General features: G+C 31.1%; 2 protein-coding genes across 3 annotated transcripts; both read left to right on the plus strand.

Annotated features, from left to right (window-relative positions):
• Positions 1 to 269: 269 nt before the first annotated feature.
• On the plus strand, positions 270 to 9,280 carry LOC143080518 (universal stress protein in QAH/OAS sulfhydrylase 3'region-like). Of its 2 annotated transcripts, XM_076256396.1 has the most exons (5): positions 272 to 432; positions 4,394 to 4,474; positions 5,231 to 5,263; positions 6,464 to 6,570; positions 7,490 to 9,280. In XM_076256396.1, exons 1-5 carry the CDS (start codon positions 318 to 320, stop codon positions 7,715 to 7,717), a joined length of 564 nt encoding a protein of 187 aa, XP_076112511.1. In that variant the 5' UTR covers positions 272 to 317; the 3' UTR covers positions 7,718 to 9,280. The 2 variants fall into 2 exon arrangements, with proteins under 2 accessions (XP_076112518.1, XP_076112511.1); XM_076256403.1 differs by lacking the exon at positions 5,231 to 5,263 and having other exon boundaries at positions 270 to 432.
• A 3,260-nt stretch (positions 9,281 to 12,540) lies between these two features.
• Positions 12,541 to 19,229, plus strand: LOC143080530 (universal stress protein Sll1388-like). Its single transcript, XM_076256416.1, has 4 exons — positions 12,541 to 13,124; positions 16,489 to 16,569; positions 17,249 to 17,355; positions 18,674 to 19,229. Exons 1-4 carry the CDS (start codon positions 13,013 to 13,015, stop codon positions 18,896 to 18,898), a joined length of 525 nt encoding a protein of 174 aa, XP_076112531.1. The 5' UTR covers positions 12,541 to 13,012; the 3' UTR covers positions 18,899 to 19,229.
• Positions 19,230 to 20,880: the final 1,651 nt, after the last annotated feature.

The following is a 20,880-nucleotide window of genomic DNA, read 5'->3' on the forward strand; positions in this document are numbered from 1 at the left end:
GTAAAAATAAAAGTTCATTGCAAATCAATTTACTTAAAACCTGGGTTGAGATCCATATGATCAAGCTGATGAATATTATTCAAATCATCATTACATTGTACACTGACACAGTTCCAATACTTTTTTTTTATGCCATTAATAAAAAACCAATAATTAATATATCGTCTTGCTACTATCGTATTCATATAATTCAACGCTCACTAATATTCATATCATTCCTTACTGTTGTGAATAATTGGCATTCATGTTGTTTTTCATTGATGAAGGCAACACTGTTTATTAGGATACTTACCTAGAGTTTACTACCGTACTTTATCATGGCCAAAGTAAACAAACACTGTAGTAGTATTGTAAATTCGACTACAAAGAAAGATGGGAAAACAGTTATTATTGCTTTTGACGGAAGTGACTATGCTAAGTACGCGATGAAATGTGAGTAATTTATTTGATTATATAACATTTCTTTTATAAAGAATTACATTGGACACCAATTACGCAATACATTTGCAGTAGAAATGATACTTTTTTTCTCATCATTAAGTACCAATTGCCTGTTTTATATTATCGAATTGATATTTTGTAATTTGACTGATTATAGCTCGGTACAATATATTTGTATTGTTTAAATAATCTTGTTGTTATGTTATATCTACACTTGTACATTTTAAATCTGTGACCAGTGTTATCCTTCTCATTAAGTAAGTCAGTTTTTTACGTTTTGATAAAAAAAATAAATAAAAATAAAATTGATATTAAGATATTCTTATTATTTAAAAGTTATAATCTTTTGTTTTACTTGGCCGTAAATGCTTCCTCCACTTTTCACATTGAAAAATAAAAATCTACATATACTAAACAGGACATGTCTTTGAACTGAACAATTTAAATCGATTTCTGTTGTGCTACTGGTGATGGTAAATGTCAGTTAATCGTAATTGGTATGCTTTCCCATTGCCTTCTTTACTTGCATGTATTCAACACAAACATCTCAAAGTTTGTAAACACATCTAAATTCTATCATAGGAATCATTTAGAATATTAAGTTACTGAGTTATAAATAAATCGATGTGTTTTCCATCATTTGATATACGTCATCTTCTTTTTTTTATTCCTTACTACAGAGATGGTTTTATACGTCATTTTGAACTATAGACAAATTTCTATGATCTTTTGCAAGTTTAGTTTGAACATAATTTTTCACACAACATTGTATAATTTTACTATTTCTGTAATCATGTATACGTAACATACACTTTTTTATTTCGTTTACACAAAATGTCAAGATAAGAACGAAATTAATATATATAGTTTGCTATGAATCACAAAACAAAGTCACTGTGTGTTTTGGACAATTAAGCTTTAATTAATCAAGTAAAGAACATGTGAAGTGACGCTGTTAAATATTTATGTATATACATGTATATCTATAGTATTAATTAAAATTATGATTGCTATTAATTACTTATAGTGTATCTTTATGTGTTTCCTGTGGTCCCATCTGTATTTTCTACCAACAGTCAACAATCAATTACCAATATTACCATGTAATATTAATACTATAACATTTATTTAATGAACGCAATAGTTTCGCCAGGTATAGTATTCATATAAATTTATCATTCTTGTAATAACAAATGGTACGTCTTAATAGATTAAAATCAGCCAGTGGCTTTACAACTCTTTCTTTGCAACTCTAGCCTCTACCATATTGTATCATTAAAAAACAGGGCATATAATTAGTCATGATTAATAATTTGTTAAGTGTGTTTTTTTCCGGCGTTTTTCTTTAGTTTTTTTTAATTATTTTTCTCTTGTCGGTTTGTTGTATTTTGGAAACCTGTCTTGACATTTTCATCTTTTGTTTGTCAAAGATTTTTCTGTTGATCCAATCTACTTGATTAAATGTTAAAATCATCCAGTGGCTTTAATATTCACTATTGCAATTACAAATGCTGCCTACATAGCTTAAAATCATCCAGTGGCTTTCAAATCTTTTTCTTGTAACTTAATATCAACCATATTATATCATTTTAAAACAAAGGGCATATAAGTCATGATCCATAATTTGTTCAGTATTTGTCTTTTTGACGTTTTTCCTTTTTTTTCTCTTATCGGTTAGTGGTATAGCGAAAACATGTCTGGACATCTTCACATTTTGTTTGTCATAGATTTCTTTAGATCCAATATATCGATTACTTATTTAAATCATCCAGTGGCTTTTATATTAATTTTTGTTAATGAAAATGCTGCCTTGATAGATTGAAATCATCTAGTGGCTATTTCTTTTCTTGCAACTTTATATCGGCCATATAATATCAAAACACAGAGCATATAAGTCAGGATCCTTTATTTGTTTATTATTTATCTTTTGTGTGTTTTTCTTTTTCTTTCTTTTTTCTCTCTCTTTCTTTTCGGTTTGTTGGATTTTGGAAACCTGTCTTGACATCTATCTTTGTTTGTCCTTGATTTTCTGTAGATCCATTTAATTTATAACTTGTAAAAAAAGATCAATGTATTCAATTTAAAATTTGCTATAAGATAAAAATCACTTAAATGCAATTAACGTTGACATTTTGCCTTTAAACTGGAACTAGGTCAAATTATGATTGAAAATATAAATTTGAAGTCTGTTTTCTTTATTCATAAATGAGGCATGTGCTAGTTTTTATGCCCTACCTACGATAGTAGAGGGGCATTATGTTTTCTGGTTTTGTGGCTCCGTTCGTCCGTCCGTCTATGGTTCCGTTCGTCCGTCCAAGTTTTTGGTCAAGGTAGTTTTTGATAAAGCTGAAGTCCAATCAACTTGAAACTTAGTACACTTGTTGCTTATGAGATGATCTTTCTAATTTTTAAGCCAAATTAGACTTTTGACCCCAATTTCACGGTCCACTGAACATAGAAAATGAAAGTGGGAGTTTCAGGTTAAAGTTTTTGGTCAAGGTAGTTTCTGATGAAGCTGAAGTCCAATCAACTTGAAACTTAGTACACTTGTTGCTTATGATATGATCTTCTAATTTTAATGCCAAATTAGATAATTACCAAATTTCACGGTCCATGGAACATGGAAAAGGATAGTGCGAGTGGGGCATCCGTGAACTTTGGACACATTCTTGTTGGTTATCAATTACCAAGGCTTTTTAGTTTATCTGCATTAAAACAATGTTTTAGATAGATTTGTACATGCATTCGTTCTAGTTTCCAACTACAGCAGCTGTTGATGACATAGACAGTATTATGAATTAGTCATGCTTAGTAAATTCTAAAGTATGGGTGGATATAGATGTCAACAAAAAGATGTTGCAGAAGAAGATTTAGTCCTTGATTAGTTAGCCTTCCTCCCCTAAAAATGAAAATGATAACATTATGATAACCTATGTTGGATTTTTTTTTACCGATTTACAGTTTTTTTTTTTTATATTTTCTCTTATCATCCAATGTGCGCCTTATGATAATATACACTCATCAATCTTATAAAATGAGATAGAATTCAAGGACAAAAATAAAAAAAAGTCGTCTGTTAAAGAAACATACATCAAAGGAAATGCGAAACAACGACACAAATACTCTGTAGATTATTGATACTCTCTGTTTATTAGAATAACAGTAAATTACGAAGACAGCATGTAAACTTTTCCCCATAATGAATACTACTATTTCAGTATAAAGTGTAATAAAGCATTGTTCAATATGTTGAATTAAATGACCTTCATCTTCGATCTGTTTTCCTAATTGCAATTCCTTGGATTTCCATATATCAATCTTCGGTAAATATACCCTGTTCAATAATTGCCTTTCTGATCATGGTGATTTATTTTATATTTTCTTTTCGCTTGATATCTTCAGCTGTCTGATGTTATGTTTTGAATATCATCTGCCAAAGAGTGACTCTGATTAAAATACAGATCATGTGTCAAAGCTCCGGTTTTTTTTTCTCTGTTGTGATTTTTATTACATCAGCCAATTAAATTTCAGCTTTTATATTGTTGAAGGTGTGTGTTAATCCAAAAAACAAACATATATTCCGAACGGTATTTTTAACAGAAAGTCGACAGTAGCGTTTTCAGATCTATGTGAGCGGTTTCCTATTAAATTCAGCCGACAGTAGTTGTCTCGTAATAAATAAGTTATCAAGCGCTTAAATTACATAAAAATAAATCAGCAAAATAAAAGTTTTATAAATTGAAATGATTCAATCGGACTAGGTATATAACTATTTCTTTAGAAAAAAAATCAGTTTATTCGTAACTTAATGTTCACCTAATGAGTTTTGCTTTACAAAAAGCTACAAGGCTAGATACACGTAAATCAATATAGATAAAATGTTGTACCTCTCTTCACCTTGTATTCAATAATCGTCTCGTTTCTATACATATTCGTGTAATTTTCTTTTCAGTTTATGCTGATTGGTGCTACACGCCAACTGATCAGATAATTGTTGTTTACTGTGTCGAACTAAGTGATATTGTAGCTACAGGTAATACATTAATACTGTATATTATATTTGCAATGTGGTAATAAGCTGACAGTTCTAGCTTCAACCAGATATTTATTCTATTTTTAATGCTTTTGTTGTTACATATTTAGAAAAAAGCATGTGTTTCTAAAGTATATATTCATTATCAAAATAAAAAGAATATGATCATTAATAAGGCAGATAACTACACACTACAAATCTATAAGACATCTACTGGTAAATTATATTGCATTTTCTTTCTTGTTATAGCACAAAATAATGATGAAATCTTTAATAACGAAAATGCGCAAAACTTTTTTTTTTATTAATATACGATTGTAAACTCATAGTGAACAAATGAATAGACATAAATTTAGCAAGCGATTTTTAGTCATTCCGATCTTTACATCCTCTACAAGACGGAACATGATTTAGTGTTTTCAGATGATGTTAATATCAAACTGAGCAATGAACTGCAGTTAATTTGTTACTGTTCCGATAATTGTAGCTTATAGCCAATTCAGTACTGTTCAGTAGTGTTTCAGACACTTCGGTATGGTGTTGGTATATACAGGGAAATAACAACTATTGAACAGAAGATTTGATTAATATTTTATTGTTAAACCTTATAAAAGCTGTTGTCCAATGACAGTTTTGTACTAAAATCCATTTACTAGCGGATGTTCATGTAGTGAATATGTGTATCAATATACAAACAAAACAGTTAACTACTAGTATAAAATTATCAATTTACTTTACACAGTATTTTTATTTTAGAGAAAACCATAAGTGGTTTAAATGAGGCCAGTGGTAAGAAAATCCAAACAAATAGAAGTTCGATTGTGTTCATTTGTGCATGTAAACTACTAAACCACTCTCTTGCATGCATCTCTTTCGAACTTGTATTCAAACATAGACAAGTTACTTATTTTATTATATCTAGTAGCTGGTATAGAGTTTTAATCTATTTCATGACAAGACAAAACGATGTCGTTTTTATCAATATTAAAGTGTGTTGGTTTCAATACTCTTATTACCACTAGAAAATCCGTTCCATGGAATAGTTTTTATAGGACAAATGAAGCCAGCTAAATGATTTTTAACCCCAATTTTAATATACTGTAAGATAATTTGATGTTCATTTTTCACTGAAGTACCTATGCACATTTAATAATGATAATTATCTAAAAGAGAAGCACACCGTTTTTAAACCTGAAGTGACTTTGAATAAAATTGAAATTATGTTGTTTCATTTGTCACTCCATTTATCATTTCCTATACTAAAATATATTTCTTCTTAAAATTATCAACAGATCAGAAGATGATAGCGGAGGCCAAACGCACGTTTTTAAATGTGTTCACTCGCATTAGTTTTGCTCTAACAGTCTACAAAAAATCAGTCGAATCATAAACCTAATGTAATTGTTAGATTTGGCTGGTATTATATTAGACTTAGATTAATCTATACAATTATTACTTGATAAAATAATAAGGATATATATGATTATTCATGTAAATCAGAATTATCAACATGCTTTTCTCAAAACGTATAAACGTTTTCTTTATTGAAATTCATAACTACAGGCGCTTGGATTCAATGCAAAGAATGTATATTTCAAACCAATAACTTCTATTCAAGTGCAGTAAATTTTTAAATTTCCCCTTTTTCTGGCAAATAATATACAATTTTCTATAGAATGGAAAAGGTATGCAAATTTGATGAACAATATAATGCAATTACTTTAGTAAAATGTGGTTACTTGGCATGTCAGTATGTGCAAAAAAAATGTCAATGTCAAAAAACATACTGGAGCGATTGAGCAAACGGTATCCTAACTCTGCTACTACACCAGTGGTTCTACCCACACGATTACAATTGCTTTCGTCACAACATTTATTGTTTTGAATTTGTATAAATAGGCTTCTTGTAGTTTAGTAGAACAAACTGAAACAATACAACAATGATTGTACATATTTACTTTTTAATAATTTTCAATTTCTTTTTAACAGCAAATTTTTCGATTGATCGTGAGGTTTTGAAGCAACTAATTGACCAGGAAATTGAAAGAATAAAAACCAGATTAATAGATTTTGCTGTATACATGAGGGAAATAAAGGTGAAGATAGTAGCAAATTATATTTGTCAAGTCGATATTCAGAGTATTTGTATATCAATATCACTTGCCTTGAGATAAATAAAAAAACAAGAGTTGCAAATGAGAAAGCTTCAGAATGTTTAACTTGTATATAAATAAGATCTAACAATCAAAATAACACAATATAAATCATATGGATCTGCAGGGATTTCCCGGGTATACTGTCATCAATAACCATTTAAATCAAGTATTTATAACTACCAAAAACATGCGACGTGCTACATGACACATATTGCACTTGTCGTGTTGCTAATTTCTATTTGGGTAAGAACCTTAGCTACTGCGTAACACTTATTATTTAATAATATATTTCACCCCAAATCCTTCAATAGAATATGACTCATAGTTATGACTCTCAACCTTATTAATTTATGATACATTTTACAAAAACGGTAATAATAAATGCATTATATAGATAGACAGTCAGTGGCATAGGGATTTTATTCCCAGTTCCCAAAAACACATAATCACCAGTTGACTGTAAACGTATTGGTATTCCTTTTGGTACAAATTAACCATAGATACTAGGTGTATCAACTTGTTTGTCAGACTCACGTTAATAGAAATAGGAAGATGTGGTATTAGTGACAATGACTCAACACTCTACGTAAAGCGCAAGAGTAAAAAGAATTCAATCAAACGTCAAAGTATGGATTTCAACACGGAGCCTGGGCTTGAAGGGTCCAAAAAATGACTACTATAAAAAAATTAAACAGGAAAATCAACGATCTATGTAAAGATAGCGAAAAACATAATGTTGCTAGATCGTTATGCTCTTTTGTATATTTTAATATTATGTTATCATATTATCTTTAAACATAAATAAGACGAAAGGATCAACGGTCTTTGAAATGGATGTTTAAAATGATGTATCTTTCAGTTAAATGGTGTAGTAAAAAGCACGCAGGCAAGTTCCCCTGGCGAAGGAATATTAAATATAGCCAAGGAATTAAAAGCAGACATGATTGTAACTGGATGTAGAGGACATGGTACATTTCGGAGAACATTTCTTGGAAGTGTTAGTGGTTTCATACTACACCACGCACACATACCAGTCATGACCATTCCACATCCACATCACAAAGAAGGCAACCATCATAAACATTAGTATTTAACAAAACTTGTTTATGAACATTGTACCGTAAACGACCGATATGCAGCTAGAAACAACAATTTTGTAGAGTTTGTTTAATCCATTTACCAAAACTGCGGTGGATAGTACTATCATTGGCAATCATACCACATATAATTGTACTTTCATTTTTGCGATACATTGAAAGGCGAAAGCTATGATATAAATACAAAAAAAACAGAGATACAGATGAGTGGGTTTGTTTGTTTACGTGCGTGTAAGTGCGTGTTTGGTTGGTTTGATTAATAGTCAATTTCATGCATCTTCTTTATATATATCAGTTGCTTATTTGTAATGAATGTGACTGTTTTGGTATAATGTATGCAGATAACAGTAATTATCGTGAAATGATATAGACATTCAAGTATTCTACCTCTAAAATCAATACCTCTTTATCGACGTATATCATACGGAAGTGAAATATACTTTCGTGCAATTTGAGGATAATCTTACCAGAGAGTATTAGTTTAAAAAAAAACGAAGAGCAGACTGGTGATAAATATTGACATCATAACACTATGATTATTTAGGCTTCACAAGGAATATTAACTCATATTCCCTGTTAATGATGTGTACTCAAGTGAAGATCTCAAAAATCATGTAATATTTGTAAATATATATGTATATATGTATGTAAATAAATGTTGATAATTTATTGTTACTTACTTGAAAAAAGTAAAACCATATTTTTTTGTGACGATTTTTATCACCACTGTTGAGTTTTTGTAAGAACAGGTGAAACGTAAGTCTCATTTACTTAATAACTACTAACTCAATTCTAACTGGGTCGGTTCCGTAGTTGTTTGACGTTTCGAAGGTATAATTTTAACATGTATTATCACTGAACCATTCGTTTTCTGTACATTTGCTGTTCGTTCGTTAAATACAAAGGCTTATATAGTTAGATGGCTTTACCAAGATTTGCACAACTTCTTAGACATTTTTTTAGTGTTTTCATATTAAAATTGAAGCATTTTTATGAAAAACTAGTAAATGATAAACTATCAGATATAAAGGATAACAGCAAACTCACTATTTATAAACATGTAAAAATAAATAATACAGAGGAAAAATATTTAACTTGCTCAAAACTTGAATTCAAAAAACTGATAACAAAATTTAGATTAAGTGACCATAATTTATTAATAGAAAAGGGAAGATGCCTTAAAATACCAAGAGAAGAAAGATTATGCAAAAACTGTAAACAAATTGAAGATGAAATTCATTTCTTTTTAAATTGTAATAGAAACCATAATAATAGAAAAGTTTATTTTGATTTTTTGATAAATGAGAATATCCACTTTATAAATTTAAATGACATAGATAAAATAACATATATACTCAACCCAATTTCACACATTCAGGTAAATAAGCTAGGATCCTTTTTAAAACAGTCTATTGAACTGAGGACAGGGGACTCTTAAAATATTTACTTTTATTGCGTATATTAATGATCTTGTTGTTATTTTTTATTTTCATTTTGTTATGTTTGTCACAACTATAAATATGTAGTTTTATGACAATAAAGATTTGATTTGATTTGATTTGATCATATTGTAAACAATTTGATAATTTTTTTTTTATTTGAGCGCCACTGTTGAATTTTATATGGAGAGACATGCGTTTGATGTACTAAATACAACTGCTGCTCGTTTTATTCATGAGTGCATAACAGCCGTGAAATCCTAAGAAATCTGTTCTACTCCTCGGCATATATTACACATTTTGCATATCTTTGTTGAACTTTGATATTTTTTTTTCTACTAAGTATTAAAGTTCGACTTTCAACTGTTCTTCATTCGATGACTCTCTAACGAAAAGTGCAGGGGAGAGACATACAAGTGTAATAATTCAATATTGTATAAACTGTGCGCCTGCATACAGAGTATATATCTCCCAATTGATACGATATTCCCGGGCTTGTATTTCCTATCATGATTTCCTGGATAGAGGATTGATGCTCATAAGGAAGCTATTAAACTAAGAGTTCCAAATAGTGAAGTTGAAATCATCCCTTCGTAAATTTTACGGACGCCATCACGAGTTGGTTGACCGTTATGGAATAACCGTTTCACAAATGATATCGGATATGTTCCTTATTATATATGTTTTAACTACAATACCCTTCCCTTTTCACGAATGTGACCTACCGATTGTGACTATTTACCGGATTTGTAATAACATAAACACACACGACGGGTACTATATGTGGAGCAGCATCTACTTACCCTTCCGGAGCACCTGCAATATCCCCCAGTTTTGGTGGGATTCGTGTTGTTTGTCTTTAGTTCTCTATGTTGTGTCTTCTGTAGTTTATTTGTCTGTTTGTCTTTTTATTTTAGCCATGGCATTGTCAGTTTATTTTCAATTTTTGAGTTTGACTGTTCCTCTGGTATCTTTCGTCCCTCTTTTACTGAAAATGAAAATATCTGATTTAATGAATTTCTTGTGAACACAACGTTTCTTACGACTAACAAGATTTTCATTTCAACTGGTATTATTCGGATGATCTGGCTTAGACGTGATTCAAAGTTGTAAAAGATGAAACAAGATAAAATTGTTCTAACACGTCATATCAATAAAAATCATAAAGGTGCAACTACTGTGTTATTAGTTTCTTTTTATGTTTATTTCAAGTGCTGTATTACGATAATGTGTATATAGAAACATATGTATATCGTGTTGAAGAACGTACTTTGATCTATAACGGTTTTCTTTTATAAATTATGACTTGGATGAAGGGTTGTCTCATTTGAACTAACACCACATCATCTTATATCTGTTTAACAAAAGTGTGCTGCTTCTAATAACAAGACAAATAGAAGTATAACTTTAAGACTCTCCTTGATATCATGTTTGGATTTTGTCAACTTCCTTTTCCTCGTTTATTATTTGTCTTTGTCATGACATTGTCTTCCTAACTTTTGGGTATTTAATATTCCTTAGTTTCTTCCATTTTAGCTTTTTTGTCCGTCATTTTCAATGACGGACTAACATCCCTGTAAACTGTATCTAATTTGATGTAATTTGCTAGGCAATGGTCTGATACGTGCTAGATCACTATAATAGCGGAGCGAGTTCTTGTACTCCTAATCAAATAACACATTATCATCAGGAAGTACGAACAAATTATAACATCACAATTTTCCTAGATAACTAGATATGTTTATCGATACTGCTTTTCTTCACATTTTAAAATCTGACATTCATATAAGCATTGCCATATTCCGGATTTTTAAAATTAGAAATTGAATGGTTTTGGTGTCGTTTGACTTGTACCATACAGTATTGTACAGGAGGAGCTGAATAGTCATTCATGTAGGCATTGCCATATTCCGGATTTTTAAAATTAGAAATTGAAATGGTTTTGGTGTCGTTTGACTCGTACCATACAGTATTGTACAGGAGGAGCTGAATAGCCATTCATATAGGCATTGCCATATTCCGGATTTTTAAAATTAGAAATTGAAATGGTTTTGGTGTCGTTTGACTCGTACCATACAGTATTATACAGGAGGAGTATATACTGCGGATTAAACACCATTCTCCAGCTGTATGATGATCAAATTTGTAACACTTTTCTGTTCACCTGTTGAAATCGTCCGCTAAGTTTTGTAAAATGTATCCAAACGCGACAACTACCGATGAGAATGGGAACGATTGGGTTCCACGTATATAAGTATACTATGTTATATACCGGTTTAATAGCATTTGAAAATTTCTTCGATATGTTGAAATGTGCTTGCTTGCATAGCAAAAATTTATCCTTATCTAATTAGACGTAACAGTGGTGTTCAAATCTCATATATCCATACTGAAGATACAAACTATAGTAAAACAACTTGGATAATGGCAAGAATAAGACGATACGGGGTGCCTCGACAGGCTAAATTACAGCCGATTGTATTCAGTAGAAGATTATATTTCCGAATCCGGTATCACAGTCGATCCATTGAACAGAACCTTTCTCTTGATACTTAGAATTTGTTTCCACCCTGAAGTAACGCTTTTGTTATTTTTCTATATTATGATTTTTTTACAATTTCTATGATTTTTGTCTTTGTAAAAATAAGCTTTAACTAAGAAAATATAATTTGAAATTAAAACCAAAACCTTAATAAGATTCCATTCTGTTTTAGTTGTCGTGTAAAGCATTTAAGTGCCATTACTACTGTTGAATGCCTCTTCGTCATGGGCCGTCTGCTTGATGGACAACATGAAGTTTGTAGACAAATTAAATGTGTGTGTGTAACTTGAGTGTAATATACCAATTTGTTGCTGTAAAAAGGACTTGGAGTAAAAGGATTATACATTTTGAAAACGCTAATATATATATATAAGTATATAGTAGTATCACGAATTCTTGTTAGTGTATTTTACAACTCTCATACGACGCTTACCTTAATCAGAAACGACTTTGTTGCATCTGAGATTCCTCAGTTTAACCTTGTGGAAGGTGCAGGTTTGTTTTCCCAGTCAGTTCAAGGTTTTGTTTCCACCTCGAAGAAAATCTATTGTACGTTATAGTGTTAAATAATTTTAAAAAAAAGGAATATATCAGTCAAAGTACAAAACTGTGTTTACATGGAACTGCCGAGAAGATGGGATTCTTAACAATCGACCATTAATCTTCAGTCATTTCCTAAAACATTATAGAATCTACGCAACAACGGAAATAATACAGAAGAATCTCCGTTAAGCGTAACTCATTAAGCAACGAAAGTTTCTAAAATTACATTTATACTTATGAAACGTTTTCAGAACAGGGTAACATGTATCCAAGACCGGACGTAATATTACTCTCATTATTTTTCAAATATTTATGAAGGAAACGTTATAAAGTTCAGTAACTGCATTATACATATTAAACGTTCCGATAACATACTCTCTGGTAACCTTGTTTACCTCAGATATCGAAATGATGACAGCCATCGATCATTTTATTCACGACAAAATGTAATTATAATCTGTGAAAAACAAGATTTGTCCTGCGAGAGATTCAATATTAGCGATATAAATTAGTATCGATCATTTGGTCCCGTGACAAAAGACACAGAGCGGATACATATATCATGTTTCGTATCATCAACAACACTTTACCGTTAGTTATAAATGATTTGGTTTTATTGCTAACGGACATTTTATATAATTTGTTTGATTATAGTTACCAATTACAATTTGGAATCGACATTTTGTGTTATTTTCGTTGAGCTGATTAGTGGTACCGTTCGACTGGTCTTATTAACTCTGTATCTGATATTTGATTTAATTATGGCAGATGGAAATGCAGCATCAGCCTCAGAAGCTGGTTATCGTAAGGATGGGGGTAAAACTGTAGTAATTGCTTTTGATGGGAGTGATTACGCTAAGCATGCAATGAAATGTAAGTAACAAGTACTATGTTATTTTCACTTTCTTCAAATATAATGCACGCAAGTAGCCTTTGATTGCATAAATATGTTCACATTACAGCAGATTCACATGCCAATTACTGTCAATAAAATAATAACAGCCAATCTGCAAGCGTTTACAAACAATCAATGTAAACGCGACCTTTGATCACATGTATAATATTGACTAGTAGTATTTTGCGCCGTGGATGATTAATTATAGCTTGTCCAAAATGTAGGTATGATAATTATCTATATTCTGCTTTGTGTTTATCAGTGTGCGTAATGGTTTGTTTATTCATATGTTATTAACCAGATGTTTTATTGACAAAATGATGCATCAATGTTTTCCTTTTTTTCAAAGAGTTTGTAAACATGCCTTCATCATCAACGACATAATGTCAAGGTTGACATGGTCAATTTCCCTACTACAATACGTACATTGACAAAGAACTGTACTAATAATAACTATATAAGTATAGCGTAATGTGACAAAGCGGGAAATCTAAGTAAGACCACAAACTTCAAATAAAGCGAATAAGTAAAACAAAAGTGCATGACTACAAAAGTTACAGTCCTGTCATTTTCAGGTGAATAACAGCAGAAAAAGCAATGTCCCTTCGCTTTTGTTTTTTCGACTTTTTCAAAAAGTTTATTACCGTTTTATCATTGCTTATTTATACTGCCAATTTGCAATAAAAACCTGTGGTCTTTCGATGACCTTGTCAACGATTTTTAAGAAATTCAGAATGAAATCATCGATTTTTAAGTAATTAAGAAATCAATGTAATGCGCGGTACACAACAAGTGTTTAAAGTCATTTTACAACAAAAAGAAAAACATATAACTGCACAACTTTTTCTCTAGTAATAAAATGTATAAATACAATGTTAGGAGAAAGTCAATGGAACAATATTCCAACAAGATAATTACTATGTAAACATAAATAGGCTGCAAGTCAACATGCGAGCAATCATCCATAACGCATATGTTTACTTCGAATTAATCGTCTAAATATGACGCAAATTAATCAAACGCAGAAGATGGACATTCTGACAGTAATAATAAGTAGGACAGAAACAAAACGAACAAATAAACAACCACTACGAGACGAGCACTGGAAACAGAGTTAACGCTGTTGTTCTATTCCTTGCATGTTGAAGGAATCGATGTAACATTAATAAGAAACAATTCAAATACAGCTCTGCTCCTTTGCTTTAATTTTTTACATGGGCGTGTAGTGATTTGTGTCCTGAATTGATAGACCACTCGTAAAGTATTTCTTTCTCTTTGGTAAATTGTGATACAAAATGCGGAAACTGATAAAATCTTTGTGAATTGATAATTGGGTTATTTCGTTTATCTTTTGTCACTAATGATTGCAGCTCTTCCCTATGAAAGACATTGTATATTAATTAGCTATAAAATTTGTGATAATATGAACACTATAAAAGTTGAACGCAATCAATGTCTAAAGGCAGAAAAATGTTTACTTCTACTTGCAAACAATCCTATATCGAAGCTGCCATGTCTTATTAAAATATACGGTCGTAAATTTACGTAATCTGAAAGTTGTAAAGCATTTTGAAATTGTTAAGTTTGCTTAGGTCATTCAAAACTATATCAAAGTAAAGTATATTTTGGGGACAATACATCGCACAGCTTAATGAACGTTGTTAAAGTAAGCTGAACAGATTACAAACTATAACACATGAATGTTTAACAACAACATTGAAAGTATAACAAAAGAAATTGAGAATCGAGGCATCACTTCAATCACATAAGAAAACATACAAAAAGGCAAAAACGGGGTATAAAACACTATATAGTGAATATACTAAACCCTACCAAAGACATGGGTATGATCTTAGATGCATATGCTCTAAAAGGGGAGAACCGATAGAAAGTCAGAATTACTCATCAATATTATAATTTACGATAAAAAATCATATGTAACAAGTTATTAATTATATGTAAAAACTTTTATATAGAAATGGCGGTAATGTAACTACTGGTTTGTATTCAAGCATCAATTGGTGCCATTGCATTTCTCCATTAGCAGTGTTGTCTTCGTGTCGTTCGGATGAGTCAAGATATTTTCAGTTGATTTTTAAAGTTTGCTCTAATAATGTACTGGTACACCGCTGTTCCATGTCTGGGTTCAGGGAAGCGGATTGCAACTTCAGAAACATAGTTACCTCTGCAAACTTTTATTTATGTCTTTCCAAAGTTAGAAGTGAATTATTCAGTGGATGTCTTTTGTTGCAGTAAGCATTAATCGTATTTGTTTCTCTTTTCCTTTCATTCTTTTAACATGAACACAAATTGGTCCGCCAGTTTTCTCATGTCCATTAATTATCAGCACCTGAGATCACCCCAGTTCGTGTGGGGTTCGTGTTGCTTATTCTTTAGTTTTCTATGTTGTATCTTGTTTACTATGACTTTTCTGTGTGTCTTTTTCCTTTTAGCCATGTCTTTTTCAGCTCGCTATATGGTATTTATTTAATCTATAATTATTGAAGATGATGATTAATTTATAAATGCTAATTTCTTGGTCGATTTCACTCCGGTTCAAAGATTTCTCATCCGCAATTATCTCACATCTTTTAAATTGTATATTTTATTCAGATTCACGTTTATGAGACACATTCGCCCGTCTTTAATCCAAATAAATTCAATCGTCGAATAATTGAAAATGACACTTTATAAAACCGGTTCGTCAGAGGCGTCAAATTGTATAAGAAGTTTGACACCTTACAAAATAATATAATCGTTTTCCACTAGTTAAGTAATTAAACTTTGCAAGCGAAATACAATAACTGATATTGGCGTCATTTATCCATTCAGTTAAACAATTAAAGGTTACTGAATGTGAAAGTCCATGTTGGATAAAGTCAGAAGGAAAAGAGGAAAGACGAAGGTGACCTTTTTATATAAACATAATTACGAGTTCTTGGTTTTTTTTTTTAAATCATAAAACGACCACCTTAGAGTAACTAGAACTTGCTGATATCAGCCCTCGCTTTTGAGTGTCTTCTTGTTTATTGTGGAACACTATGGTGACATCAGTAAAATACCTGCAAACATTTGAATAAAAATTTATCCAAATGCTGATGAATTTATCTATATTTCGTCTTTACATTTATTGGTTGATTTTATTTTAGACATGTACTTCATTACAATTAGTTCCTGTTTCCTTTGCTTTCTCGTAGTTTGTCATGATTCTGATTATTAATTTGGAGATATCGTGTGAAAATCAGGAAACCACTATCAAAGCAAGACTGCAAACATCTGTGGCGAGCCTGAAACCCATTAGTAGTAATCAAAGCAAACACTTTATCATTTCTTCTCTTGTAGTTTATGCAGATACAGTGCACACAACAACAGATAATGTAATAGTTGTATATTGTGTTGAACTGGGCGATGTCATTACGACAGGTACTGTATAACATATTGTAAGTCGTTCATTTGAAAAGGTTACAATTTGAATGAAAAACAGAGAGAATCACTACCGTAACGGTCTTTATTCTGTTTAAAGACGATTTAACATTGTTGTCCTGAAAGCAATTAGTTGCACCATATGTTAATAAGTACACTGCTGTTTGTTGTTTCTTTTATTATTATTTTCTTCTTCATATTCCTACTTGTATGTCCTATATTTATCAGGTGAAATACTGATGTTCATTTTTGGCATTTTAAAACCCGATGAAATCATGAAACGGTTTTTACATTGTATCTCTCTTCAAATAGCGTTCAAACGGCAACCTCACTGATTTGACATGGAAGCATCAAGCATTTGTATACGAAGAATTACTTTGTATGAACAAGTAGTGGCACAAACAATATGTATTCGCATTCTGTGCTAGTTTGTTCGAGGGTTAATTGTAATTTTACATTTAACTTTCTTTAATGGATATATGTCTATTTTATATTTTATTATACATGTACGTATGATTTTTATTTTAATTTAAAGAACTTTCTATGTTGCTTTTAAAATTGTATAAATTCGCTGCCATGACCTTAAATTCAATGTTTTATGTTTTGAATGTGTTGTGTGCACGTTTAAGAATGCATCGATCAACCTTTTATATGACACAATTGTATTCTTTTTTGACAGCCCATTTTTCTGTTGATCAGGACGCATTCAAGGAGTTGATTCAGCATGAATCAGACAAAATAAAAAACAGATTAGTAGAATTTGCAGTGTATATGCGACATATTAAGGTAAAATTCACGATTGACTTATGAATTATCATTTGTCCAAGCTGAGTGGAGACAATTTCTAGACATACTTTATATTCTCAATTATTCATAGTTTTTGACTTTGTCCTTATAATTCTATACTATTAACTTTGTCAATAATTCAACTCATCAATCAAGAACGGCTAATGCAAAAGATGATAGATTTATATGTCCAATGATTTGACATAAACTTCTTTTCAATATATTGATAAACTATTTCGCAGTTAAATTACTGTCAGCACCGCCATTGTATCAGTGGGGACCATTTTAACAAATGTATATCTGGGTTCATCTGAAAAAAACATCCTGATCGTGTAATGACAACTGTCGTTTGAAATCTTTACCTTGTTTGGTGAAGTAAAAAAAAACACAACACTGACATACAAAAGGCCATTTACTGAAGAGCTGAACTGTGATGCAACCGTTGCATCCTACATACATTTACTAGCACTGGATATCAGATTGAATTGGCAATCAGATATATAACGAAATCCCTTAACAGGTTCGATTAATTAAAATAGCGATATCCGTATTTGATGAACATTCCGCTTTAAATGTGCTGGTTTTATAACGATAACGGTATTTTCTTCTGTTTTATCCCTGAAATATATTTTGAATTGCACTTAGATGATTGAAGAGTAACTGTTAAATAATGTATAACAATGTATTCAAGCTATTCAAATACAGTCTCAAAAGGCTCCAGGCCTATTCATGTATTCAGGTTTATGATATTAAAAGCCTTATAGGGCATAACATGCATTTTCAAATGTCTCCCTCAACGTTATCAATATTCTAAAAAGCATTTTTTTTATACCAGAGTGCACACTCTACTACTTCTTTCATCTTGATTGGTCAAGAAAAAAAAAAACGAAACGGATATATCCATAGTACAAGCGAATAATTAAATATAATATGCTTTCATTGAATCTTACATCTATCAAACAGTTTCCAATGTGTTTCGCAATTTTATAGATATTTATATCCAACATCGGATGAAACATCGGGCATTGAGGTGAAAATAATGCCATGTTTACCATCTTGCTTAATTACGTTCTCATTTAAAATCAAAGAAAATATACCATGATAAATATTTGTGCTTGCAGGAATTATTCTGGAAAACTATGATTATATTTTTTGTTTGAACTTTATGTTTAACAGTGTAATTACAGCAATGAAATTTAACACTTACAAACACTCAAACCCATTTTCTTTATTTTAAGTATGTATAATACGGTTTATTGTAAACATTACCGACGGCAGACTATTCTTTCTATAAACAATTATCTTTATGACATTTCAGCTAAATGGAATAGTTAAAAGTACACATGCAAGTACACCCGGGTTGGGTGTTGTCAACTTAGCCAACGAGTTTAATGCTGATTTGATTGTGACCGGAAGCAGAGGACAGGGTACTTTACGGAGGACATTTCTCGGAAGTGTTAGTGACTACATTCTACATCATTCGAAGGTTCCTGTTCTGGTCGTAACACTTCAAAAGGAAGTCGATGACAAACATAGAACCTAACATTCTGATTGTTTTCCAATTGAATAGGTAACAAAGATGAATATTCAAATGTGAAAAGGGCACTTAACATGAATCCTTGCCATGACGTATACTAAAGCCTTATCTTTCTAATCATAATAGACCTTCGCATCATGCACAACAAAATTGACTACTATATTTAATGTTTCAATGGAAAACAAGAACATTATCGAGAATTAATAAAATAAATAAATACGCACTTAAATTGACATTTATAATCAGTTTCTTGATTATCCCGTATCATCAACAATTGAATTTGTTTTGTTTTGAAAATAATACGTTCTAGTTTGCAAACCTAGAATTGACAAAGTAATACTATTATTTTTTTTCCTCAGAATTGTGAACAACATATCATTGTTTTTTTTTTTTTATTTAACAACATTTTAAACATTTTTTATTTTATTTAACAACAAGTATAATGAACTTTGAGATATAAAAACCTGTGGTATGATATCCGTATTAGACAACTACTACTCAAAGGACGTTGTTTTTTTCATTTTTTGATTATTTGATATTTTGCAGTGTCATTGGTAATAGTTGAAGGTCGTACACCTCAATATGTTTTAGTTGTTCAACCATTTCTGACTCGAGCATCGATCACTGAGGAGACATTTATAGTCGAAATGCGCATCTGGTACAATACTATAATTGGTATCGTTTATGTAAACAAAAGGTCATTTGAAATTTGGTGAATAGTTTTCTCATCGGTAGTCATATCACATTCCTTTATATATTAGTATAACAGTTATTCTAATATGACCACTTTGAACAATATTCACATAGTACAGGGATATCACAAAACATTGTTTGTACAACTATATTCCACAGATAAGTACATGTATGATTGCTGATTGCAGGATTAACATAGATTTAATACGAAGATATTAATACAATAAACCAGAGCTTGCATTTCCTAGGCTATAACAATTTCTTCGATAGAAGCTTGATGCTAACAAGAAAGTTATTTATCGAAAGATTCAAACGAGGCCATCACTTGTTTGTTGACCGTTATGGAATATCTTTTTTCACATATCAAGACAGACCTCTTTTCAATGTGACATCTTAGAATTAGGCTTGTCGCCGAATTTGTACTAACGTGAGCAACATGTGAAGGATTTCACACAAAGAGCAAATTCTGTTTGCTCTAACCGGGCATCTAAAAAAAAAACCACACCAGGTAGTTTATGGGTCTTTTTTTTTTTGCCATATCGGAATTGGTTGACAAGGTCTTCAATTTATAAGATTAAATATCCTTTTTTTCAATTTGATTTATTTTCTTAAAAAAGTTAGTAACACCTTCTGATTTATTTAGTGCGAGAGGTGCGTTATGAGAAGATTTTGCTAAATTTACTTAATGGATGAAACAATAATTTTAAAAAAGAAATTTTCAACGCAATCGACACCTACAATAATTGGAACGGAAGTTGGCTGACTGACGACTTAAATTTGAAGCCAACACAGCACAATAAAAACAGAATAGACAAGTGCAATGACAAATGTACCATATGAAGTGGTACTAGCTTTTAAAATCAGATTTCAAGATGGCATGCAACAGTAGGTAAACGCTGTGAGCATATTTAAGCATCAGCGGGAACAAACTTTTTTAAAGTAGTCATATGCTAAAAATCAAGCTGCGTTTAAAACATATGTTTTACTCGAAAATAAGCCCCTTGCGGAAATAATCAATTTTACTACCATTGATTTCATTTGATGCTGCATAGGAAGACATAATATCAAGGTGTCTTTAAAATCTTCCGCGTAAAAACATCAAAAGTCAAGGTCAGCGTCAAACGGGAATATATAAGACCCCACAACATGTAATGTACGAGAATAGAGTGATGGACGACATTGCACAATTAGAGAAGAAACGATCAATTAATAATATACTCTTGAAGCTTAATTTATTGCGTAGTTTCCACACGTGTGCAACACATGTGACACTAAACGTTTTAAGTTATGTAAAT

Source organism: Mytilus galloprovincialis, chromosome 1 (assembly GCF_965363235.1).
Source record: "Mytilus galloprovincialis chromosome 1, xbMytGall1.hap1.1, whole genome shotgun sequence".
NCBI classification, from domain to species: domain Eukaryota; kingdom Metazoa; phylum Mollusca; class Bivalvia; order Mytilida; family Mytilidae; genus Mytilus; species Mytilus galloprovincialis.